Raw genomic sequence first — 26911 nt, 5'->3', positions numbered from 1 at the left:
GGTAGGTTACGGTTTTTACAACCAGTTAGCATGTCCTACATAATTGTTTCACATTCTCTAATAACTGGCCAGTAATAATGTTAGCTTATGTGTGATTTGGTCTTCCGGAATCCCCCATGTCTGGCAAAAGTAATGTCATGTGCTAACCTTAATAATCCCTGGCAATATTTAGGTGCTACCACTATCAGTTCAACAACTGTCCAGTCTTTGTCCACAGGTCTATGAGGCAGTCTCCATTTCCTCCTCAAAACCCCGTTTTCCATATAATAGCCTTCCAGAATTCCTTTCACCTCAACTGTGCTATTCAGTATATCTTTAGATTAGCTTGCTGTGCTTCAATGATAGAAGATCTGTTAAATATCTCATTTGGATTATCTAAATCCCCAAACAATGTTTCAGATACTTGGCTATCTGTTTGTGGTCCCACTTTTACCTCCAACAATGGATCCTGTTTAGCCATTGCTCGGGTGACTACACACGCAGGAAATATTCCCGGAACTTCTTCCTGTAATCGCTCCATTTCCCTAAATTCACACGGTCCCTCTGTAATTATAAGAGAAACTGATACTTTGGATCCGGCCAAATCATTACCTAGGAGTAGATCAATTCCCTCTACTGGTAAACTGTGGATAATTCCTGCAGTTACTATCTCAGATATTAAGTCACTCTCTAGGCATACTTTATATTAAGGTGCGGGTATATACTCCCCACCATTTACATTAACTAAAACTTTAACGTTCAAGGTGTTCTCTGGTGGAAATGTTATATCTTTCCCCAGCAAGTGTTTGGGTTGCTCCTGTATCGCTGAGTATAATCATAGGTTTGCCTGCCTCACTTAAAGGATATGGAGTTGCTTTCCCCCTTGACAAAAATTCATTATAACTTTCGGGTATTTTATTCTTAACCTCTACAATCACTTTAGTTTTTGTATCTGGTTTTACAGCTGCCCTTAAAGCTATAACCTGGTCTGCTATACACTGTGAAATCAGTTCGGGTGGAAATAAGGAATAGAAGTCACGGGTGAGAGTCGTCTATATGCTTCACTGTAGGACAAAGTATAAATTGGGAAATAACGTAGGCATGTAAGAAGGGTGCTACAATTGTCATGGGTGGTTTTAATCTACATATCGACTGAACAAATCAGATTGACAAAGGTAACATGGAAGACGAATTTGTAGAGTGCATCAGGGATTGTTACTTAGAGCAATATGTTGTAGAACCTACCTGGGAAAAGGCTATTTTCGATCTAGTAATGTGTAATACGATAGGATTAATAAGAGATATCGTAGTTAAGGATCCTCTAGGGGGTAGCAATCACAACATGGTAGAATTTCAAATTCAGTTCGGGTCTCAAACCAGTGTCCTCAACTTAAACAAGGGAAATTACAGAGGTATGAAGAACGAGTTGTCTGAAGCGGGCTGGGAAAATAGACTAAGAGGAAGTTCAGTGGACGAGCAGTGGCAGAAATTTAAGCAGATATTTCATAATGCTCAGCAAAAATTTATCCCGGTCAAAAAGGACGACTCGATGAGAAGGATGAACCACCCGTGGTTAACAAAGGCAGTCAAGGAGAGTATCCAATCAAAAACTAAGGCATATAAAGCGATGAAAACTAGTGGTCGGCTAGAGGATTGGCATTTTTTTTTTTTGGAACTAGCAGCGGATGACTAAAAAGCTAATAAAGAGGGAGAAAATTGATCATGAAAGTAAATTGGCAAGAAATATAAAACAAACAGCAAGAGCATCTACGGGTATATAAAAAGAAAAAGAGTAGCTAAAGTGAGCATGGGACCCTTGGAGGATGCGACTGGAGAATTGGTAAAGAGGAACAGGGAAATGGCAGATAATTTAAACCAATATTTTGCATCGGTCTTCACGGTGGAGGTCACTATAAACATCCCACAGATATCAGATAAGCAAGGAGCTAATGGGAGGAAAGATCTTGTAACAGTCTCCATCATGAGGGACAAAGTATTTGACAAAGTAACGGGACTAAAGGCAGACAAGTTGCCAGGACCTGATGACTTGCATCCTAGGGTTTTAAAGGAAGTGGCTGCAGTGATAGTGGAGGCATTGGTCATAATATTCCAGAACTCACTGGATTCCAGGAGGGTTCCAGCGGATTGGAAAACTGCTCATGACACACCCTATTCAAGAAGGGAGGAAGACAAAAAGCAGGAAACTATAGGCCTGTCAGCCTAACATCAGTCGTTGGAAAAATGTTGGAGTCCATTATTAAGGAAAAATTAGCAGGACATTTAGAAAAGCTTAACGCAATCAAAGAGTCAACATGGTTTTGTGAAAGGGAAATCATGTTTGACAAATTTGCTGGAGTTCTTTGAGGATATAACAAGCAGAGTTGATAAAGGGGAACTGGTAGATGTTGTGTATTTAGATTTCCAGAAGGCATTCGATAAGGTGCCACATAAGAGATTATTGCACAAGATAGGAGCTCACGGTATTGGGGGTAATGTATTAGCATGGATTGAGGATTGGTTAACTCACAGAACACAGAGTCGGGATTAATGGTCTTTTTCAGGTTGGAAAGATATAACTATTGGAGTGCCACAAGGATCAGTCGTAGGGCCTCAATTATTTACTATCTATATTAATGACTTGGGCAAAGTGTACTATATCCGAATGTGCTGACGATACAAAAATAGGTGGGAGGGTATGTTGTAATGAGGACATAAGGAATCTGCAACGGGATATAGATAGGTTGAGTGAGTGGGCAAAAACTTGGCAGATGGAGTTTAATGTAGGAAAGTGTGAGGTCATGCACTTTGGTAGAAAGAATCAAAAGGCAGACTATTATTTAAATGGAGAGAGACTCCAAAAAAGTGCAGCGCAGAGGGATCTGGGTGTTCTTGTGCATGAAACACAAAAAGTTAGCATGCAGGTGCAGCAAGTAATTAAGAAGGCAAATGGAATTTTGGCCTTTATTGCTAGGGGGTTGGAGTTTAAAAATAGGGAAGTCTTGTTACCACGGTATAGGGTGCTGGTGAGGCCACACCCAGAGTACGGTGTACAGTTTTCACCCCCGTATTTAAGAATGGATATATTGGCATTGGAGGCAGTTCAAAAGAGATTCACTAGGCTGATTCCTGGGATGAAGGGTTTGACTTATCAAGAATGGCCCAATAGGTTAAGCCTTTATTCATTAGAGGGGTGATCTTATTGAAACATGCAAGATTCCGAGGGGGCTTGACAGAATAGATGTTAAGATGTTTCCACTAGTGGGGGAAATCTTGAACTAGGGGACGTAGTTACAGAGTAAGGGAACACTCATTTAAAACTGAGATGCAAAGGAATTTCTTCTCTCAGAGGGCAGTGAATGTCTGGAATTCTCTACCGCAGGGAGTTGTGGAGGCTAGATCACTGAAAGTATTTAAAGAGGTAGATTTTTGAAATATTGGGGCATTGAGGGCTCTGAGGAGCTGGCACGAAAGAGGAGTTGAGATCTGGGGCAGATTAGCCATGATCTTATTGAATGGTGGGGCAGGCTTGAGGGGCTGAATGGCCTACCCCTGCTCCCATTTCTTATTTTCTTATGTTCTCAGAGTGTTTTCCTCTACATTAGTTTTGCGCACCCCATCATCAAGTCCTATGGGTTTACTTCGCAATTTACAGCACTCTGAACGAAGATGACCGGTTTTGTGGCAATGATAACACTTTGGTTTGAGAACCTCACTTCTACCCTCAGCACCTTCCTTTCCTGGCCTGAGGAAGTGCTCCTGGGGCATTCCCAGCTGTTCCTTCTTGGCCCCGGCTACTTGTCTTCCTTTCACTCTCCCATTTTCTATCCTTCTCGGGTTTATGGGTGATGGACAAAAGGTGTCGGCTTATTCACAAGCTTGAAATCATCAGCAATTTTTGCTGCTTGCCTAGCTTTCAAAACTTTTAGATTATCTACAGGAGATCACTATGAGGGAATGGAATTTTTAAACTGAGATTCAACTCTCGAAGGTTCTCATATGCGGTTTCCATCTTTAATGCCCATATCTAACGGTCAAAATTAATTTGGTTCACCCTCTCAAATTCTACATTTGTCTGCCCAGCCAATCTCCGGAAGTTCCGAAACTTCTGACTGTAAACTTCAGGGACCAACTCATACGCAGCGAGAATAGCCTTTTTTGCTATCTCAGTCTGTGGATGCCTCTTCAGGAAGCATGGCATAAGCTTCACGAGTTCTGTCTACCAACCTGCTTTGCATAAGCAGTGTCCAGATTTCCTTTGGCCATTTCATCCATTTGGCTATTTTTTCAAAAGATATGAAAAATGCTTCTATGTCCCTTTCCTCAAACTTAAGAGCTTGTATAAATTTAAACAGCTTTTTGCTGAGTCCTGATCTAAATTCAGATTTTTCCTGACCTGAACTTGCCCTGGAGTCAAGACCATCTCTTTGTCTTAGCTCCATCTCTCCATTTAAATTCCCTTTTTGCTCTTCACTTTCTCTGAAATGGTCCATCTTCTTCCCTTTCCTCTTTAACCAATTCATGTTTTCTTATTGCTATTGCTTTTTTGTTTTCCTGTTGAAGCTCCAGTTTTTTCATTTCCAACTGAATTTTGGCTAATACACTATCACTCTGACTTACTACCTTCTTGTTCCTCATCTTTTACTTCCAGATGTCAGGCCATTACCTCAAATATCACTGCTTTCTTGGCACCTGATTTTGCCACCAATTCTTTTAGTTTATTCTTAAAGTTATCAAGTCACTGAGGGGAAAAAATTCTCCTTTCCCAGAAACTCTGCTGCAACTGCCAATGTTATTCTGATGGAATAGACTGCACCGTACTATACAAGAAACTGGGTTCCTTTTATTTTTTCATAATTGGCATTAGATTCGGATCCCAACAATAGAGTTTCCAATTAATATGATCCCAGATGCAAGACTCCTAATTTAAATTATCCCAGAGATGAGTAATTCATATGATTCCAAACATGAGCCAGCCAATTAATTTGATTGATCCCTGACAAATTAAATATGGTACAACCGTGGCAGGAGCAACGCATTGTCAATTCAGTCCCGTCATGCCACAGGTTATTTAGAGCTTTCAACCCAACCAGAAAACAGCCAAATTAAACATTCAAGTAACCCCCAGAATAAAACAGACCAAACCAGGCATCTCTAGACAACAAATTAACTATTTATTAAAACTAAATCATAAACACTATTAAGATAAATCTATCTCTAAAGACCTTATAAACTTATTTCAATCTCACTCCCCCATTCACACATACACTATTACAGTAGTTAACCGGTTTTTTTTTTTAAAAAAAAGTTTTTTTTTTTAAAGAATTAGCTGTTTCTCAAGAACAAAAACAATTCTTTGTTGGTTATGTTCCTGATGGATGAGGTATTCTAATGGGGAAATAGTCCAAGGCCACTCGAAGTCTTCACATGGATTTGATTCAGTTGTCGATTCTTAATAGGCATTCAACTCTTTAGCAGCAATAGGCATCAACAATTCCTTCAGCAATACCAAATGGTTTCTTAAAAGGGTTATTTCCTCTTTCGGCAATCAATTCAGCCTGTAGCTCCCTGAAGAATTTTGCTGAGACACAATAGATAGCTCTTCTCTTCAGTACGCTTTGCTGGAGTCTCAAAACTAACTCATTTAGACCTGGTTTTTGCCAGTATTATACAGAGTTAAGTGGAAACATTATACCATGTGACCTCTCTCCTGCTTTGCCTAGGTAATAAAAAATGCAGCTGCTTCCAGAACTTTCTCTCCCTTAAAAAGGTGCATTGTTTTTAAACAGAATCTTAAAAGGCGCACACACTTTTTAATCTGGGGAGAATTAAAAGTCCATGACAACTGTCAACCTAAGGGTGAGGTTAATGGTGCTCACCATTTTTAATGTGCAAGTTGAACATCAGGCGAGGGTAGATGCTTGGTTAAATGAAAAACTCCAGAGGTTGCTGCTGGAGATGTGTCATTCCACTGTTAGCTTCTTGGAAACAGCACCTCACTGTCTGACTCACCATTCATATACATCGATCAGTCTGATGTTCCTTGGATGGCAAATACAAACTAAACTTCCCACAAAAGTTAGGATTTGTCAACTTCAGTCTAAGCACTATTTTTAACAGCGTGGCAAGTTTTAATTACTGTCAAACAACCTCTGACACTGAAAATTAACTATGGCAAGTGTAAAGTCTCAATCCTTCTTAATTGTTGTTGGAGATTTTTTTGGAAAATGTAAATTTTGTTATTTACTTTTTCTACCTCTTATCTCTGTCTCTCAATCCAATTTTACTTTATTTCACTTTCTGTACCCGATTGACATTTCTTGCTTCAAGCCCTGCAATGATTCTTCAATCTGGTTGGTTAACCTTCCTCGCAAAATCGTATGGAAATTAAATTGGCAAATGCAAATTTAAAAACAGCGGATGCTGTTTGTTGGCCAGTTACACTTAATTCTGGCCCATTGCCAATGAAGAAATACAGGGGACGGTTCCTTTTGTTTTTCATTAGTATTGCGGAAAATGTCTGTTCACCTCTATAATTAGAGATTCAACAACAAAATCACCATCCCACAAATGGCAAATCCCAGTTGCTCTTTCCTGCAGTTTTGTTCGGAATTGGGAGAAAAGCAGGTATTTTCCCTGTTCATTAAAAGACGACTTTCACGTCCAGCATTGTTTAAACGTTCCCCCGCCTCCACAACCCAATTAAATTAAACATATACATAACTCATGTAAGATCGGTATGACTGTTCAGCTGTCCAATTAAAATTAGACAACTCTTCACTCTCTCATCGCGCAGTCTTTTACAAAATGAAATAGGTTAGAATTGCGGATTTACAGTAAATCCAGTGATACTCAGTCTCCGCCCTCATTAGAGAGAGGCGCAACTTAGTGGCTGTTTATTCCGTACCTGCCGTTCATTCTCAAGGACTTTATCGCTACCGGAACCCCCCACATCTGATGTCGTGCTTTGTAAACGTCGCCGAAACCTCCGGAGCCAATAATCTTCCAATTTGTCAAATGCTTGTAATCGATTAAAGCGGAGAGAGAAGCCGTGTTGGCGGTGGTTATATCCTGAAACGTCTCCTGGCCCAACGCTGCAGTCTTGTTCTCCATTCTCGTCTAGTGACGCTGGCAGTAACAGCCCAAAACTGCTAGAATTATTCCGGAAACTCCCGCCCCCAAGCCGCAAACTGCTAATCACAGTAGCTTTAAACAGCAGCTTGGCATTTTGCATCATGCTGCCTTTCCAGGAATCAATTTCAGTCTTGAACATATTAAAATGGAAAATCCACAAGCCTCTACAGATTCCAAAAAAAAAATCACAATCTTCTGAATGAAGAAAATTCAGTCCTAATGATCCACCCTTTATCCTGAGACTGTGGCTGCATTCTCAGAATCCAGCTAATACTGGCCCAATTTAATCAACTCTACTCAGAGCAACCCTCTCAACCCAGGATCTTCAGTGTACTACTGCCAAAGTATATCCTTGCTCAGATATGAAGACCAAAACTACCACAGTATGCCCAGCTGTGGTCTTAGCAAAGCCCTATGCAATTATAGCAAGGCTTTTTATTCTTGCACTCCAAACCCCTTGCACTAAAGACCAACGTGCCATTTGCCTTCTTATGTACCAACTTCTTGTATTGCTTGTATGAGTACAAGCAAGTCTGCTCATTTACAATTTTCACACTTTTTTTTTAAAAAAAAAAAGGGTCCACTTTTCTATTCTAATGATTAAAGGAATAATCTCACTTCCCCATCTGCCAGCTTGTTGCCCACTCACTTAACTATATATTTTTGCAGCCAGTGTCCTCCCCACACCTTGGGAATATATCAACATGAAATCTAAGGGGACAGGAAGCTTCAGCTAAGTTACTAACATAGACAAGACGCCAGAACTGATCTATGCAATGCTTCACTATTCACTGCCTGTTAACTTGGAAACACCCCCATTTCCATAATTTTTGCTTCATTAACCAATCCTCCATCCATGCTAATATCATTCCCACCTACATGAGCCTTTGTCTTGCATATTAACTTTTTGTACAAGACCTTATCAAATGCCAGCTGGAAATGAAAGTATAATACATGCATTGGTTCTAATTTACTAGTTAATCTGCAAAAACTCATTCTCTTTCCCCCCCCCCCAAATTTCCCTTTCTCAAAGTTATGTTGGGTTTAACTGATCATACCATGATATTAAGACTTCCTGAATAGTTTAGTTTAGAGATACAGCACTGAAACAAGCCCTTCAGCCCACCAAGTCTGTGCTGACCAACCACACACATTATATATATATATATATCCTCCACACACAGAAGTCCTTGAAGCGGCCAACACCCCCAGCTTATACACACTACTGAGTCAGCGGCGCTTGAGATGGCTTGGCCATGTGAGCCGCATGGAAGATGGCAGGATCCCCAAAGACACATTGTACAGCGAGCTCGCCACTGGTATCAGACCCACCGGCCGTCCATGTCTCCGTTATAAAGACGTCTGCAAACGCGACATGAAATCGTGTGACATTGATCACAAGTCGTGGGAGTCAGTTGCCAGCATTCGCCAGAGCTGGCGGGCAGCCATAAAGACAGGGCTAAATTGTGGCGAGTCGAAGAGACTTAGTAGTTGGCAGGAAAAAAAGAGAGGCGCAAGGGGAGAGCCAACTGTGCAACAGCCCCAACAAACAAATTTCTCTGCAGCACCTGTGGAAGAGCCTGTCACTCCAGAATTGGCCTTTATAGCCACTCCAGGCGCTGCTTCACAAACCACTGACCACCTCCAGGCGCGTATCCATTGTCTCTCGAGATAAGGAGGCCCAAAAGAATCCACACACACAAATCCCATATTCCTACCACATCCCCACCTGTCTTGATATTTCCCCACCACCTACCTATACTAGGGGCAATTTATAAAGGCCAATTTACCTATCAACTTGCAAGTCTTTTGGCATGTGGGAGGAAACCAGAGCACCCAGAGGAAACCCACGCAGACAGGGAGAACTTGCAAACTCTACATGGGCAGTACCCAGAATTGCACCCGGGTCACTGGAGTTGAGGCTGCGGTGCTAACCACTGCACCACCCCATGGGGAGCAGAGCTTTGGATGAAATAAAGTTTATGGAGTAACAAAGATGCACTCTTCAGCTTCCTGTCCCCTTAGGTTTCATGTTGAGTATGCAAAACCTTGTTCCTGGTAATTTGCCAACTGCTCAAAAGCATGAAAGATTGTTGAGTTGGTTCTTATGGACTTGCTTTTTTTAAAAAAAAAAACAAAGTACCTGGAAGTGTTTTTATAAGGCAGTAATCTCATTAAGGGATGCAGGGGACATAAGTCATGAAAGCAGAGCACTGTCAAACACTGAGGGGATAGGGAAAGGATTGTTGTAGCACTGGCTAGCCACCTAAAAAATTAGTAACCAACATTCTTTGGTCCATCACACATCTACAGAAATCTATAGAATCACTACTTATTTCCAGGAGAGAAATAAATACTCGAACATAAAATTTGCTTTACATGTCAACTGGAGTAAAACTTTTATAGGTCTAACAGGGTTAGAGGACTGTAGTAAGACAACTGCATTATAGAGACTTGCATCAGTATTTAATACTGCAGTTACAGAACTCCATTGTGTAATGAGTTTGTAGGCAAAAAGTCAAATTTCAGCTAAGCAAAAATTGTATTAAAATAGAATTGATTTTTGCTTCCTTAGTGGCTATTAATTTTATAAATAACTAAGTGCAAGTTTGATTATGTTACTGGAACCAGAAAGTTCAAACCACTTAAGGCATGCTAGAACATATTGACAAAGTAGCACAGTTTACACATGCTTACATTCTAATAGATACTGGAGAGATCAGGAGTAGAATCAAGTTTCAACCATTTAAAAAGAATGGGTTATGTAGCTTGAGGTGCAGGTTTTATATATCACTTAAGTTCAATAAACTAGACTGTAGCACAGCAAATTAAGGCTTTGGCAATTGAAGCTTAAAAAAGGAGCTGGAAAAATTTAACATTCCTACATTTATAAAAAAAGTCATCCTTCAAAAATTAAGACATTAAGATTCTTTAAAAAAAAAATATTTACTATCGATACCCAATTTGGCCACATTCAGATTTAGTATCCAGCTCTGGCCAAAAAGAACTCCAATTTAGCTAGGAAAGCTTGTTATTGAATTCCAAAGTCTACAAATGTAGAAGAAAACAAGAGCATTATGGTTAGAATGGTGAAAATGTATCCCAAATGTGTCAAGTACTAGACAAAATCTCAAATGATCTTTGCTAAACAGAAGAACCACCATGCTGTTAAATAGCAGACAGGAGCAGTGCCAACACCAATGTTTTATTCAAAAGGATTTAGTGGCATTATAGAATAGACTTGCACATTGATAGGTGGGCAGCCATAAAGGCAGGGCTAAAGTGTGGTGAGTCGAAGAGACTTAGCAGTTGGCAGGAAAAACAGAAGCGCAAGGGGAAAGCCAATTGTGTAACAGCACCTGTGGAAGAGCCAGTCACTCTAGAATTGGCCTTTATAGTCACTCCAGGCACTGCTCCACACACTAATAACCACCTCCAAGCACTTACCCATTGTCTTGAGATAAGGAGGCCAAAGAAGATGAATAGATATAGCTGCCCAATGAAATGCATTAATCTTAGTTTCTGAAAAAAAGTTTACAAGAGCTTTCACTGTTTAACTGGTTAGTTACCCAAGACCACATCTGTAGAATGTCTCTACACCTGCCAATGCAGTTGGCAAGTTGACTTCCAAAGCCAAATGTGACAATGCAAAGTCAATTACCCTTGGGAAAGGTTTGTGGGGGGGGGGGGGGGGGGGGGGGGAAAAAAAAAAAAAAAAGAGGGGAAAAAAAAAAGCAGGCAAGAACTAATCTGCAAGATTTTGCTCTCATTTATCTAGACTATGAATAACACTTCTATAAAAAAAAACATTCCGTAATGCTTGAACTTGAAGACATTCAGTAAAACCAAGTCTTCACAATTCAAAAATGTAGACTATTAAAGTTCACTGTTGGAGGATACCACAACTTGTTAGCACTGGGTGTAGCTGCTTAACTAGAGAAGAAAGATTATAAGTTATATTGTTCAGTAACTTAGTGTTTGTAGTTCAGTTAGACTGACTGGATTGGTTGTGAAGCATGGCTCATTTGTGTTATACACAAACCACAAAATCAGTCATGTGTATTGATCACTTTATTTAAGTTTTTTTTTATACATTTAACTGCTGGTTAAATAGCTTCAAGAACTCCAGTTGGTCTTCATTTTCGCATTACTTTGGCCAAAGTAATTGCAAGGACAAGGAACACCATGGAAGAGATCACAATGATACCAGGAATAGTAGCAAGCATCAGGTCTGCAGGAGGAGATTTAAAAATTAGGCTCGCTGTGATAAGAAAGGTGTTGCTGACAGCATAACAGGAAACAGCTGGTGTTTGAGAAAAAAAAAAAAAAACTTGACCTCCATCCATTTCCTGAATGGAATTGATATCTTGAAGCAAGTGACCCAATTTCTCTTGCCAACCAAGTGGCAAATAACTGGAGTTGTTCAATTAGAATATTTTGCATAAAACATTGTATACCATTCAGGAAATTCAAAGGTGTAATTGCTGCAGTGCAAATTTTGAATTATGTATGATTGAAATCTTAATGCTGCACCCTACAGTGCCATTGACTAAAAATCAAATGGCAGTGCTACTTGCTTGCTAATTAGGTGTTTTATTAAATCCTCAGTACGTGGCAAGAACAAGGGGCCACCAGGGAGCAAAATATAGTGTCCAAACTAGTGGGACTGTTGATGAATACAAAATGTTGGGGGGGGAAAAAAAAAAGACAAATTTGATGTCTATTAAATAGAAGTACTTGACAAGACTCTTGGAAAAAGTTGTGAATTTTGGCACTAATAGTTTGTATTAAATGGAAACCCACAGTAGAAGTACTAATTCAGCTAGTATGGAAAAGAACATCCCCAAGACAACTAGAAAAGCATTGTTCGCATGAACAGGAGTGCCAATTTGGCTTGTTTTTGCCCCAGTTGTATGCAATTAAGAAAACTTACTAGGTTGGCCAACTTCATGCACATGTCTGTCAGAGAGTGTCCAATGAATAGGTCCATAAGTCAATAACCCTTCATATGGAGTGTTAGCATCCCTTTTGGTCTTCAGAGAAAGGCCAGGACAGTCCTACAAAAAAAAAAAAGAAAGAAAAAAAATCATTGAAGGTAATTGGCAAAAAAGGCAATTAATTGCTGCCTTTAAAAAATTGCAGGGTGGTAGAAGAGTTTATTAAATTCAACACTGTTGAAAACTCACTGTAGAGGTAACTTACAATCATACAAGGCTCCAGGCTGCCAGGAACACAAATCTCAGTTCTGCAATGCAAGAACACTACTGGATATTTAACAAATCGAAACATCTGCACACTGAAGTTAGCCATAGTCTCATTTCCAATTTGATTGTGATACTGTACAGTCTCATCAGTAGGGCATCTAATGAGAAGCACAAAATTAAATTTAGTCCATTGAATAGCTCAGTTTAAATGCTTACAGCACACCAGGGGCTCATTAAACTCTGCTGGCACAAGTTTTCTGTCAATAGAATTATGACTATGGTTTAATAGTCAAGAATTGACTAAAAGACATCTCAGTTCTTTAGTTACATTACAAAGTTAATGTTAAAAGTTGATGCTGTTCAGCAAATAAATTGCAGTGCAATTTAAATTTAAAATATTTGCTGCTAATTTTTCCTAAAACAAAAAAGTTAAGAAAATTTGCCACTAGATGTATTGAACTTCCACATTTTCCAGGTAATTTTACTTGGATCAGCAGCAATGAGTCAACTGATTCTGCACACTTGAGCTATGGTTGAGGAGCTGGCAACAAAAAAACAAAAACAAACCCTTGATGTGATAGGCCTACCCAATTTCAGAAATAGGATTTGGGCATTTTTTGCTACTGATCAAATGCCAGTACCAAGCAAAAAAAAAAAAAAAAAACAAATATAGCATTAATACCCAAAACAAAAAAAAGGGTTTGAGCTATTCTTAGACATTTCAACTATTTAAATTTCAGTAGAGTCCACTGTTTGCAAATTAATGAAAATTGGATATTTCAAAGTTCAAACATAATCCCATAGTGCAAGATGCAAAAAATTTAGAAAAATGGCTAAGTTGTACCAGCAACATCCCAACAGTTTTAAGCTATTGTGCATAAAGTGAAATAATGTCAGCTCAATACTTACCCCTTCTTAATTAGATAATACTGGGGCAAGTCATCTGGATTTTTTGTTGGTGTAGCCCAGCAATCATTTATAGTCAAGTCGAAAAAGTTATTTTCTCCAGGTTCAATCTTCACACTGATGTATAGCCTCTCTGTCCAAGGCAGAACTGGCAACTCCACATAAGCACTCTCATACTTTGAACTTTTATATAGAGCCATTGATACAGTGACTATTCCTTCTTGTACATGTAGCACTGCAATACTAAAGAAATGGCACAGAAATAAATAGTTAATTGCATCACTTGCATGACATACTTCAAGAATGTATGGTGTCACTTGAGTTCCAAGTCAAATCTCTCACTTTTTGGATCTTTTAGTACAGCTCACATTAATTTGCCTCATTCTGTCACTCAATGTCCTACAACAGGACAACTGAGCCAATATTGCTATAGTCTTACATTGAGTAGTTTAAATTAATCAAATTTCCCTCCAGGATTCTTGAATGTAGTTAGCATTTTACCACCATAGATTTCTACTTCTGTAAAAGCCAATTAGCACTTTCAAGAAAAGTCAACCAAAGCCAGCCTATTAGTTATCACAATCAGTTCAGGGAAAGAAAAAAAAAAGACAGCTAGATCAATGCTATAGAAACTGCTGCCAAATACTGAAGTAAATGGCCCAAATTGTGGACATTTTCAAGGCTCCTTACCAAGGCATGTTAGTACAGGTAAATAGTCCACAATAGACTAAGTTTACACCTGTATTAATTTCCAATTGCCAGTGATGCAATGGAGCAAATAAAGGTTTAGACTCCATATCTTGATGGAGAGTCAAAGGGTTTATGGTATTAAAATAAAGGGACAAACACTGAGGTCACTGAACAATTCAAGTTACATTTCAACAGTACATCACCAGTATTTTCAGGATCAAATTCAGGCATGTATTTAGATCAGTGGCTCAATGTTTTACTTCATACAAAGCTGGTTTAAAAATGTTCCAGGTAGATCTGTGGCAGCAGTGGAGGCTGTTGGAAGGAGGGCTGCATGGCATTTAATGAATAAAATCATAGTGAATGCTATAGAGACAGGTTACTGGTGATAGTTGAGCCTAGGTAGGTGAACTCTTGAACCACTTCCAGAGCGTGGTCGCCAATATTGATGGATGGAGCATTTCTGACATCCTGCCCCATGATGTTCGTTTTCTTGAGGCTGATGGTTAGGCCAAATTCATTGCAGGCAGACGCAAACCTGTCGATGAGACTCTGCAGGCCCTCTTTAGTGTGAGATGTTAAAGCAGCATCGTCAGCAAAGAGGAGTTCCCTGATGAGGACTTTCCGTACTTTGGACTTCGCTCTTAGACAGGCAAGGTTGAACAACCTGCCCCCTGATCTTGTGTGGAGGAAAATTCCTTCTTCAGAGGATTTGAACGCATGTGAAAGCAGCAGGGAGAAGAAAATCCCAAAAAGTGTGGGTGCGAGAACACAGCCCTGTTTCACACCACTCAGGATAGGAAAGGGCTCTGATGAGGAGCCACCATGTTGAATTGTGCCTTTCATATTGTCATGGAATGAGGTGATGATACTTAGTAGCTTTGGTGGACATCCGATCTTTTCTAGTAGTCTGAAGAGACCACGTCTGCTGACGAGGTCAAAGGCTTTGGTGAGATCAATGAAAGCAATGTAGAGGGGCATCTGTTGTTCACGGCATTTCTCCTGTATGGGTACAACAAGCGCATGGGTAAGGCTTCCACTGCTATGTTCAGACTGACCAAGAGAGTGTGGGAAAATGGCGCACTGACACGGAACACAAAAGTCCGAGTGTATCAGGCCTGTGTCCTCAGTACCTTGCTCTACGGCAGCGAGGCCTGGACAACGTATGCCAGCCAAGAGCGACGTCTCAATTCATTCCATCTTCGCTGCCTTCGGAGAATACTTGGCATCAGGTGGCAGGACTATATTTCCAACACAGAAGTCCTTGAAGCGGCCAACATCCCCAGCTTATACACACTACTGAGTCAGCGGCGCTTGAGATGGCTTGGCCATGTGAGCCGCATGGAAGATGGTAGGATCCCCAAAGACACTGTACAGCGAGCTCGCCACTGGTATCAGACCCACCGGCCGTCCATGTCTCCGTTATAAAGACGTCTGCAAACGCGACATGAAATCGTGTGACATTGATCACAAGTCGTGGGAGTCAGTTGCCAGCATTCGCCAGAGCTGGCGGGCAGCCATAAAGACAGGGCTAAATTGTGGCGAATCGAAGAGACTTAGTAGTTGGCAGGAAAAAAGACAGAGGCGCAAGGGGAGAGCCAACTGTGCAACAGCCCCAACAAACAAATTTCTCTGCAGCACCTGTGGAAGAGCCTGTCACTCCAGAATTGGCCTTTATAGCCACTCCAGGCGCTGCTTCACAAACCACTGACCACCTCCAGGCGCATATCCATTGTCTCTCGAGATAAGGAGGCCCAAAAGAAAAAAAAGAATGCTATAGGCTTCACATCCAGTTACATACCACTAAAGAAAGGTTATTGGACATAGAAATACTCCCTAGAATACACAAATGCATCTTAATGGTGTGTTAAGAATGGCAACACTTCTTAATGTAGAGTCTCTTGCATATTCTACATTCACATCTTCCAGGAATCAGCACAAGATTTAACAAAAAGTAATGAGCACATTTTGCAATTTTAATGCAAGAAAAAAATGTTATGGCTGAAAGATTAGTTGTTCAGCACCCAGAGTGAGAATCTGGCCAAAATTCTTGCACATTAGCTTCAGACAAGTTGGATTTTTGGTTGTATAACGATTAAAAATCCAACTTTAGTACCTAGTGAAGATCCTCAGCAGGTTAAAGCACTTTCAAACTAGCTGGGTTTCAGACTAAGTACCCATACATTTCCATGGGCACTAAAGTTAAGCTGCTTTCAGAGAGAGATCAGTGCAGTTATATTTCTGGAATACAAGCAAAGTCAAAGTTGTACTGAGATAGGAATAGGACAGAAATTTTGCAAACATTTAACAAGGACTTACGTTTTTGGCTGTATGGGGAATTTAAGTTGTACTGTCCTTTCACGATAGTATACACAAGTGAAGTCAATTGCTTCAGAAGGAAGTCTGGTGATGATGCCAGTCATATGTCTGGTCTGCAATCCATTCATATACATGATGTGTGTAGCATTACTCTATTTAAAAGAAAAAATTACAAACTCAAAAAACTTCAATTCTCAAGTGGTTCTACACCAGCTCAGAAAATGTAAATCAGTGGAAGAGAAGTGAACTCATAATTGAAAGTCACATGTAGGAGGACATAATCCATCTTCCCAATAAAATATTTTATAGTCAGGGGTCTGCATTAAGTCAATGCAAGTTACATTGAATATCTACATTTGATATCAGGTCAGTAGATTTAATCAGATGCAGAGTCTAAGGTAAGGATTTTAAATTTCTTTAGAAATTAGTTCACAGCAGTTCAAACTTTTTTGGTTGAAGTTCCCTTTTTCAAATAGATTAGCATTATACTAGATAAAAATCTTAAGTGCTGGATGTAAAGATAGTTTTTAAAAGCATTATTAAAACATGTGTTCCTTATAGATGAGATATGTAGTACTTAATATTTTACATCTCCCTGGCATTGGTAATTGGCCATTATTGTACTGCCCTCCTCCTCAGGTAGGCAGCCAGTCTACTGTGCTGCACATGTAGCAGCCTCACTCTAAGCTCACCTCTGGATGTAACTCAACTATTAGATGCCCTGGAAAGTCTGTACAAACCACAATGAGAATTACTGGTTGATGTAACCACACCTTAATTTAAGCCTTGGTATCATGAAAAGTACACTGCAAAGCTCATGTCCCGAGGTATTATGTCCAAAAATTGAAGTTAATGCTCCAAATGGGAGCTGACTAGAAACACCCCCAATCTGGAATTAAAAAAAAAAAAAAAAAAGTGTGACCTGGACAGCACAATATTCTAACCTTCAAAAAAAAAAAAAAAAAAACCCTTTTTGAATGCAGTGATTTTATTTGAAAAAAAAAGGGAGACATCCAGAACAAACCATTAATATCTAATTGAGAAAATTAAAGACTGCTCCCATTCACAAATTGGGAAGCAGCAATACTGTTGGCCTACTGTGATTTTTCTTTACTATTTGTAAACTGTTGTGGTTCTCAAAATGAGGTGGCACATGTGGTGGTTGCACTTCACTCCTACAAAACCCACCAGCAGCTACTGCTCAAATTATGTTGCAGACACCTTGGAAAGTCTATTGACCCCAGTTTAAGAACCACTGGCTACAGCAAGACTAGTCAAATCTGTTTTACATTATCTAAAAAAATTTTAGATAATGCTCCAAAAAGTCTCCAGCCCTCCCATCAGGTACCAAAAAGGTCAATTGAAGTACAGCTAATATGGAGGAACACCATGCACCTTCAAGTTTCCAGTTCTAAACTGGGAAGCTTTGGATCTCCCGGCTACAGTTTCACACAGAATTAATGTCACCTTCAAACTAGTATGCAATTCTACATTTCTTGCCCCTCCCAAATGAAGTTGCTAGAGAGCCTCAAAAGGACAGTTTAATGCCATGACTACCTATATATGTAGCTGGTTACTGGTCCCTAACTTCTAGAATTTATATGGAACATTTGCCTGATTAAATAAATAGACAATTTGATCGTGATTTTTGCATATTCAAACAGTGATAAATTCTTACCAGAAGAACAGTACCACAATGAGTGTAATTATTGTGGTGTATTGTGATACTGTAGTACTCTTTCCCATTTATAACTTCTAGTATAGCTTTGCAGGCACCCTCAAACAACTGTACAGAGTCCATGGTTATATTTTTCCAATCAAAGTAATCCTTCAAGATCAATACTTTTATGTAGGTCTGCTCACACAGCACCTCCATTTTTATATCTGCAGAGAAAACCAAAAAAATTCTATAAATCCCTCCTTATTGTAGGTATTAAGTCATTACAATTTTATATTCCAACTATAATCTGTGATGTGGCCTCATCTGCAAATTAGGCAATGACAGTTTCCATTTATATAGCACCTTTAATGTCAAAGTGCCCCCCAAGTTGCTTTACAAGCATTAACAAACCATTTGACAACTGCCAGAGATTAGGCCTGATGATCAAAAGCTTGGTCAGAGATAGGCTTTAATGAAATGACTAAAAAAAAAACAAAGGCAAGGGTAGAAGGGCAGATTTAGGGAAAAAATTCTAGAGCTTGACATCTGAAAGCAGTCAGCAATGAGGGCAGTAATTAAAATTGGAAATGTTAGAGGGGCCAGAATTAGCAGAGCAGAGATCTCAGGATGGTGGGGCTGCAAGGCAGTGGTTAGCACCGCAGCCTCACAGCTCCAGCAACCCAGGTTAGATTCTGGGTACTGCCTGTGTGGAGTTTGCAAGTTCTCCCTGTGATCATGTGGGTTTCTGCCGGGTGCTCCAGTTTCCTCCCACAGCCAAAGACTTGCAGGTTGATGGGCCAATTTACCTTAGTGTCAGTAGGTGGTAGGGGAATTGAGGGGGATGTGGTAGGAATATGGGATTAATGTAGGATTAGTATAAATGGGTGGTTGATGGTCAGCACAGACTTGGTGGGCCAAAGGGCCTGTTTCAGTGCTGTATCTTGAAATAAAATTGGGGGGGGGGGGGGGGGTGCAGAAGGCCATAGAGGAATTTGAAAAATGAAGTGTTGCTCAGCAAGTATATTAATTAACAGTCCTGCTCACCTTTAAGGCATAATGAGCAGTTTCACATGTCAGATAGAACTAGGGAGACCAGCTAAGAGTGCATGGTAGTCAATGCCTAGTGCTAACTAGGCATAGATGAGGGCTTCATCAGCAGATAAGCTGAGGCAAGGATGGCATTAGGCAGTCTTAATGGCATAGATGTGGAGGAAACTTACTGGACCAAATATGAAACCAGGTTTGTTAATAGGCTGGTTCAGCTTTATTCAGTTGCCAGGAAGGATGGTGTTTATGGCAAGGAAACAGTGGCTCCTGTCTTTCTAATGTTCACCCTGTGTCTGTGGGTTTTCTCCAGGTGTTCTGGTTTCCTCCCACAGCCAAAAGACTTGCAGGTTGGTAGGTAAATTGGCCATTCTAAATTGTCCCTAGTGTAGGTAGGTGGTAGGGAAATATAGGGACAGGTGGGGATGTGGTAGAAATGTGGGATTAGTGTAGGATGAGGATAAATGGGTGGTTGATGGTCGGCACAGACTCAGTGGGCCGAAGGGCCTGTTTCAGTGCTGTATCTCTAAACTAAACTGAAAAGAATTTCTGCACATTCAGCACCAGATGTCAGACAAGCTGAGAGATTGAGAGGAGAGACAAGGTAGCACTGTATTGTTAGATGTAGGAAGACAATCTTCAGATGTTGCTATCAGGAAGCACATGAGAAACAGGAAGGGAGCAAGGAACAGTTGCAGGTAATTCTCTGGCTGCACCTGGATAAATATGACTGGAACTAGGATAGTGCAGTCCCACCCAGCTGACAATGAGCCATTAGAGAACTTAATGTTAACTGTGTCAAAGGCTGCAGACAGGTAGAGAAAAAGGAAATAGTTTACATCCAACATTTAGAGTCGACTTTGATGTCATCTATGACTTTGGCAAGTGTTATTAGAGTGCTGGGGTAGAAAACCATTTGGAGTGTCTTTCAGCACTGTAGTTGAGAACAAGTATGAATGAGGTGCAAACATGTTCAAGGACAAGGAAAGGAGTTGAAGGCACTAGCTTGCCAGAACAGAAGGGGTCAAACGTTGCTTTTTGAAAAAAAAAGGGTGATCCAGCCAAAATAAGATGGATTGCTAAATTAGTGTACCACAGACAGACATTCAAATCTGTGTTCCTTAGACTCAAGGTAGTGAAGTTTGGTGGTGGGGAAGGGGAGAATGCAGGTATTACAGGAAGCATAGGGGGTGCACATGTGTAATGGTTTTAGTGGTGACCCAGGGAAAGAGAACAGGAGCCAAAAATTAGCTGCAGAAATGCAGGCCAAAGGCTGCATATTTCAGAATGTGAAAGTGCACTAAGGAGCTGGAGAAGATTTTTCCTGGGATGGACAAAGCAATGGGATAAGAGGGGAATATGGGTAGAGTGCAATATAAAAAAATGTCATGCCTCAGATTAGTTTTGTAGAGAGGCCATGTATGATAACAAATGAAGGGGTGGCCACAATTAAGGATAAAGTTTATATGGAGTGAGAATTGAGGAAAAAAAAAAGGCAGTAAACTCAGGTGAAAGCAAGAGTTGGGATGGAGACTGAAGTCACCAAGTGAGGTTACTTAGTCTAGAGGCAGAGGGAGGAAAGTGATTTGTGAAATTGAGAGAAACTAGGAGGGTGGACTGTACAAAAGACAAGACACTCAAAAGAGTTGATACCAGGGGAGTAGGAGACAGACAAAGGTGTGATTTAAAAACAACAAGAGCCACACTACCACTGAGTTTAGTGGGACAAATAGTAAAAGTTAATGCAGTTTCTCTGCCCGACAGAGGGAGGGGGAGAGGAGAGGAGAAATGTACCACCTCAGTCTCCATCAAATCAATCACAATCACCTCATGGATGGTAAAGCCCTTATTTACAAGCAAGTAAAACATTCTAGAAAGATGTGCAGAGGTGGGGTGATAGCTAGGTTCAATGAGGGGTTAGCAAGATTAGCCCCTCAGGCATGCAGGGTAGGAAGAGAATAGAACAATTGGAGCTTGCTGCGAGGCAGTGATGAGTGCCTCAGTGGGTTCTTTGGAGGATGTCCAGAGACAGTGAGAAGCTGTAGAATACCTAGAAGGAGCCAAGCTCAGAAGGCCAGCAAGAGAGCAGAAAAGACAATGAGTATCCAAAGGAGGCAAGATGTCAGGCAGGATAGAGGGGTTTAAAAAAATATATATATATATACACACAAGTAATGGACTCTGGTCCAGAGCAGCAGCCAAAATGCACATGTCTAAATTGTTTAATTTTCAAGAGTCTGTTGTTAGTCAGCAAACAAATTGATAGCTAGGTGATATAGTAAGGGGTTGAGGTGTGGATTCAATAGTTAAAATCTTTAAGGCAATATCAAATGAATGATTGCTGGTGATTAAACTTCCACACAGAGCAAAAGTTACTCATGCCTGTGGATGGTCCCCCAAGAATTGCATTTGAGTTGTTGAAGTGCAACTCCTGTTTCAACTGTCAAATGCCAGAAGGTCAAAGTATCAGTGAAAAAAACTGTTCAAAGCACTGCTGCTCCAATTTAATAAAAGGTGCTTTAAGTGATATGAGTGGAAATGGAGCATGGTCTTCCAGTTCCGATTCAGAATGCTAAAACCAATCTCCCTTGTGCACAAACTGATTTTTTTTGGCCACTGAAATCCAAAAGCAACATTGGGATCTTCCCCAAATAACAGTCAAGTTTTTCAACAGCTATTTTATAATTCTTCCCCCACACATGTAAACTCATACTTTTGACAAGCTTTCCAGTTACTCAATATTCTACTCAGCCAGGATTAGTAATGTTCTCAACCAGTTACCAGCCATTTTAGACCCCCCAAATAAACAAAACTCTTTAATGAAATACAAACTGATGAAGGATTAAGTACCTGTGAATCAGTAAATACAATTAATTTTACAATTTATTGGCTCAAAAGTAGTTTGCCAGGATTTCTGTCGTTATTAAAAAAAAATTAACAAATGGGTATAATTCTTCAGAACACTTTAAATTCAATCCCCTTTTGAACATCTGTTCACATGCAGCGGTTATGTTTGTTAGAAAGACAGTCAGGCATTCATTTGGCATTAGTTTTCAGTGCACAACTTCACTAGCCTGAATTAAAACATTAAATAAGCCAGGTGACTACTCCAATCAAGAGCATTTTTACCTTCACATCTCTCTCCTTTGAGACCATGTATACACTTGCATTGAGCAACACCGTTCACAAGAGTACACATTCCTTCGTTCTTACAAGGATTTGGATCACAACCTATTGGATAAAAAGCAGTTGAGTTTATCCCAATTTATACCTTCACCCTTTATATAACCAGTAGTGATGCTATTAATTCTTTCAACACTTGTATATTGAAGCCATCAAATACACATTGTCACCAATGAAAGTCAGTTGAAAATTTCACGAAGGTAAAATATTTGCAGCAATATCTGATGTTCCGTTTGGTTTCATTACAGTGCCAGGTCCGTTACTAAGGGCCTTGTTTATGGTCCAGATAAATAAGTGTCATTTAAAAACTAATTAAGGAGCTGCTTTAGATCACGTTAGAACAGCCACTCCCGACTTAGAATTCCTAGTTAAGATTTGGTCCAATTATAATACAAACTCGATGGGAATGGATTTCTTATTCCTAGTTTAATCTGTTTGACAATGACCGTTTGGCCTTTTTAATGAAAAAAAGCCTTAAGCTAGTGAGGATCAAGATATTATTGTTTACTGTCACTAGAGTAAATAGAGTCCACAAAGCCAGTGTGCACATTAATTGATCAGAAATTAAGTGATGGAAAGAATTAAAAGAACTGATTGTGGAATGCATTTTCTTTTCTCTTCTGCAGAAAGCCTCGATGAAGTTTTTTTTTTAAACCCGCATTTCGCGATCAACATTTCTATTCCAGTTAACCAAGGTCCAAGGGGTGGGAAAGGGAATCACTAATACTTTAGTTTGCGATTTAGCATACCAAGTTTTATCTATACACGTTTAGAGAGACTGAAACAGATCGAATTATTAACACGTTGAACCAGTGATAATCACTTTTTAAACTGCACCGTGAAACATTTCTCTTATACACTTACCAGTACTATTGGTTGTAACAAAAACGCCACAAAATAACAGCATCAGTACCTTGAACAGCGCCTGCGAAAATACACAAGAAATCATTTCTGCTCTACACACTGTAACTTTTCAGAATGCATTAAAATACACTTGCACACACCATTTGTATACTTTTACCCACCATTGCCTATCCTGCACTGGTCAAAGGGCTTTTAAGATTTTCTTTGCCGGTTAGTGGGCGGGGCAACAGATATTAGTCTCAGCTGTTGTGTCAATTCTCCAAGAAGAGAGTTGGCTCGATTCGAGATCAAAATTAGCACTAAAATTAGCCATTTGAGGATATTGAAAGGGGGAGGAACCATGTTGACATGGTAATTAACACTCCATTCCACAAGTTGCTCCTGGACATGTGACTATTGATCTCCCAGAAAGAAGAGGGGCACTGGCTTTAAAATCTAGACACTGAGTATTTGAGGTGTGATGAAGATTAATTGAGGACACAGCTACCTGGAAGAGATAGTATAAGAACTTATACAATTGTAATGCCCAAGGGTCTATCTTACATCCATCAGTAGGGGGTGGCCTTTTTTTATTGAACCAATTTCACTAATCCGAAAAACAGCTCTACAAGTTCCCCCTCATCTGAGGAGGCTCCAGCGATGTAATAATCTGAACATGAGGTTTTCCTGATCATTTCTAATCTCATTTTCCAATGTCGTGTCAACTTGTTTCATTTTACCTGGTAAATATTGAATTAAAAAATTATTTAATATTTCTACCATTTCACTATAGCTACCTGTGATTTTATCCTGACTGTTCCTTTATGACCCTATTCCCATACTGACCTTCATTTTTTTAATTGATGTGTCTGTTGAATATTTTAGTAGAACATAGAACAGTACAGCACAGTACAGGCCCTTCGGCCTACGATGTTGTGCCGAACCTTTAACCTACTCTAAGATCAAACTAACTACCTACCCTTCATTCTACTATCATCCATGTACCTATCCAAGAGTCCCTTAAATGTCCCTAATGTATCTGCTTCTACTACCACCGTTGGCAGCGCATTCCACGCACCCACCACTCTCTGTGTAAAGAACCTACCTCTGACATCTCCCCGAAACCTTCCTCCAATCACCTTAAAATTATGCCCCCTGGTGAAAGCCCTTTCCACCCTGGGAAAAAGTCTCTGGCTATCCACTCTATCTATGCCTCTCATCATCTTGTACCCCTCTATCAAGGGGTACATCCTTCTTCGCTCCAATGAGAAAAGCCCTAGCTCCCTCAATCTTTCTTCGTAAGACATGCCTTCCAGTCCAGGCAGCATTCTGGTAAATCTCCTCTGCACCCTCTCTAAAGCTTCCACATCCTTCCTATAATGAGGCGACCAGAACTGAACACAATATTCCAAGCGTGGTCGAACCAGGGCCTTATAGAGCTGCAGCATAACCTCGCGGCTCTTAAACTCAATCCCCCTGTTAATATTAATGTTTCTTGACAATTTAATTTCATAGCTCCTCTTTGCTTTCCTTTTTTTTTTACTTTTCGAGTAATCTCTTCATATTCTCTCTTGTATTGCTGTCTTCTGCTGTCCATGTACTTTGCGTGTGACCCCTTGCTCACCCGCAATTTTGCCCTTGTGTCTTTATTCATCCATGGTGACTTATTAATGTTTTGGTTGATTCTTATTCTTTAGTGGATTGTACTTTTCCTGGGCTCTGTTAAACACCTTTTTGAATGTTCCCTTTTACTATTCTACATCATTGTTACCCAATATTGTTGTCAACTCTATTTTCCAGAGTTCTATTCTCAGCCCCTCCAAATCAGCTTTTCTCCGATCTATTACCCTGATCTTTGTCACACTTATGTCCTTCTCAATTTTAAAAATTCATACTTGGGATGTGAGCATCGCTGGCAAGACCAGCATTTATTACCCATCACTAATTGTCCTTGAGAAGGTGGTGGTGAGCTGCCTTCTTGAACCTCTGCAGTCCCTCTGGTGTAGGTACACCAACAGTGTTGTTTTGGAGGAGTTCCAGGATTTTAACCTAACGACAGTGAAGTAAAGGTGATATAATTCCAAGTCAAGATGGTGTGCGACTTGGAGTTTAGTTTAGTTTAGTTTAGAGATACAGCACTGAAACAGGCCCTTCGACCCACCGAGTCTGTGCCGACCATCAACCACCCATTTATACTAATCCTACACGAATTCCATATTCTTACCACATCCCCACCTGTCCCTATATTTCCCTACCACCTACCGATACTAGGGGCAATTGCTAATGGCCAATTTACCTATCAACCTGCAAGTCTTTGGCATGTGGGAGGAAACCGGAGCACCCGGAGGAAACCCACGCAGACACAGGGAGAACTTGCAAACTCCACACAGGCAGTACCCGGAATTGAACCCGGGTCGCTGGAGCTGTGAGGCTGCGGTGCTAACCACTGCGCCACTGTGCTGCCCCACGGATGACTTGCAGGTGGTGGTGTTCCCATGTGCCTGCTGCCCTTGTCCTTCTAGCTGGTAAAGGTCGCAGGTTTGGAAGATGCTGTTGAAGGAGCCTTGGCGAGTTGCTGCAGTGCATCTTGTAGATGCTATACACTGCTGCCACTGTACGCTGGTAGTGGAGGGAATGAATGTTTAAGAAGGTAGACGGGTGCCGATCAAGTCAGCTGCTTTGTCCTGGATGGTGTTGAGCTTTTTGAGTGTTGTTGGAGCTGCACTCATCCAGGAAAGTGGAGAATATTCCATCACACTCCTGACTTGTGCCTTGTAGATGGTGGACAGGCTTTGGGGAGTCAGGAGGTGAGTTACTTGTCACAGAATTCCTAGCTTCTGACCTGCTCTCATAGCCACAGTATTTATATGGCTACTCCAGTTCAGTTTCTGGTCAATGGTAACTCCCAGGATGTTGATAGTGGGGGATTCAGCGATGGTAGTACCTTTGAATGTCAAGGGGAGCTAGTTAAATTTTCTCTTGTTGGAGATGGTCATTGCCTGGCACTTGTGTGGTGCGAATGTTACTTGCACATATCAGCCCAAGACGGAATGTTGTCCAGGTCTTACTGCAAGCAAACACGGGCTGCTTCATTATGCCATGCACACATGAAGTGCAATGATACAAAACTTATGGACAAAAACTGAAGAGTTATAAAAACTGACTTTGTCTTTTTAAAAAGCATCTTTCTTATAAAAAGTGAACAATGCTCCAAAATGGCCACCAAAGGAAAAGGACTTGGCTTATGTATTTTCAAACTGTCTAACAGGAACAAAGGAAAATCATCAAAGCTAAAAGGTGTCATTTGCACCCATCCTACACCCATCCTAAAATATTCCAGAATTGAATGGGTTCTTCTGAAACAAATAAGGTGTGAAGTAACCATGTCCTGGACCATTGTGTGATCACCATGGGGCTGAGACCAAAGCAACTCCTACCCAGAGGCAAGATGTAACACAGTTTTATCTTGAAAAGCAGCCTAGAGATAGAGTGTGGGAGAGACACCCAGAAAGCAGCATCCAGAAGCTTGTTTCCAACAAACCAGAAGCCACATGCCCTGCTGTAAAATTCTACATCTACACTTTATACAGAACTAGAAGTTATCCACCATCTTCAACTGAACTTTCAACCAAGAGACCAACCTACAAACACCTCAGGCCTGCAACAAATGAGAACTTGACTGCAAGAGAATTCAACAGGTTTACCAAGACTCCCCCTGAAACCTACACCCCACTTATAAATGCTTACCCCTTTTTTCCTCTCTATCTGTCTCTTGGGTGTGTGTGTGTATGCATGCACATGTGTGTGTAAATGTGTGCGTGTGCGAGCAAATGCGTGAGTGGATGCAGTTGCGACAATTTTGGGATAAGGCGTATTGAGCAATAAATAATTGATTTTCTGTTTTAAACCTACAAGAAAACCTGTCGCTGTCTGTTTATTTGACAAATAGAAC

The 26911-nt window shown here is 40.4% G+C and overlaps 2 protein-coding genes across 3 annotated transcripts in view; both read right to left on the bottom strand.

The window, feature by feature from the left end:
* The window catches only part of LOC137379033 (receptor-interacting serine/threonine-protein kinase 2-like), a 46910-nt gene extending 39811 nt beyond the window's left edge, over nt 1-7099 (bottom strand). Inside the window, exon 1 of the mRNA XM_068049617.1 lies at nt 6884-7099. Within this exon, the coding sequence (XP_067905718.1) occupies nt 6884-7089 (206 nt within the window). The 5' untranslated portion in view covers nt 7090-7099. The remainder of the gene's footprint in view (nt 1-6883) is intronic.
* A 4067-nt stretch (nt 7100-11166) lies between these two features.
* LOC137379225 (uromodulin-like) lies at nt 11167-23183 on the bottom strand. 2 transcript variants are annotated; one of them, XM_068049933.1, is made up of 9 exons: nt 23142-23183; nt 22981-23041; nt 22063-22164; nt 17908-18113; nt 16230-16381; nt 13224-13463; nt 12313-12472; nt 12044-12167; nt 11167-11341 (listed from the first exon to the last, which is right to left on the bottom strand). In XM_068049933.1, the coding sequence occupies exons 1-9, from the start codon at nt 23142-23144 to the stop codon at nt 11247-11249; spliced, it is 1143 nt and encodes a 380-aa protein (XP_067906034.1). In that variant the 5' UTR covers nt 23145-23183; the 3' UTR covers nt 11167-11246. The 2 variants fall into 2 exon arrangements, with proteins under 2 accessions (XP_067906034.1, XP_067906032.1); XM_068049931.1 differs by having other exon boundaries at nt 23121-23159.
* Nucleotides 23184-26911: the final 3728 nt, after the last annotated feature.

Source organism: Heterodontus francisci, chromosome 17, assembly GCF_036365525.1.
Source record: "Heterodontus francisci isolate sHetFra1 chromosome 17, sHetFra1.hap1, whole genome shotgun sequence".
NCBI classification, from domain to species: domain Eukaryota; kingdom Metazoa; phylum Chordata; class Chondrichthyes; order Heterodontiformes; family Heterodontidae; genus Heterodontus; species Heterodontus francisci.
The sequence above is the reverse complement of the archived record's forward strand: the minus strand, read 5'-3'. Positions and strand labels throughout refer to the sequence as shown.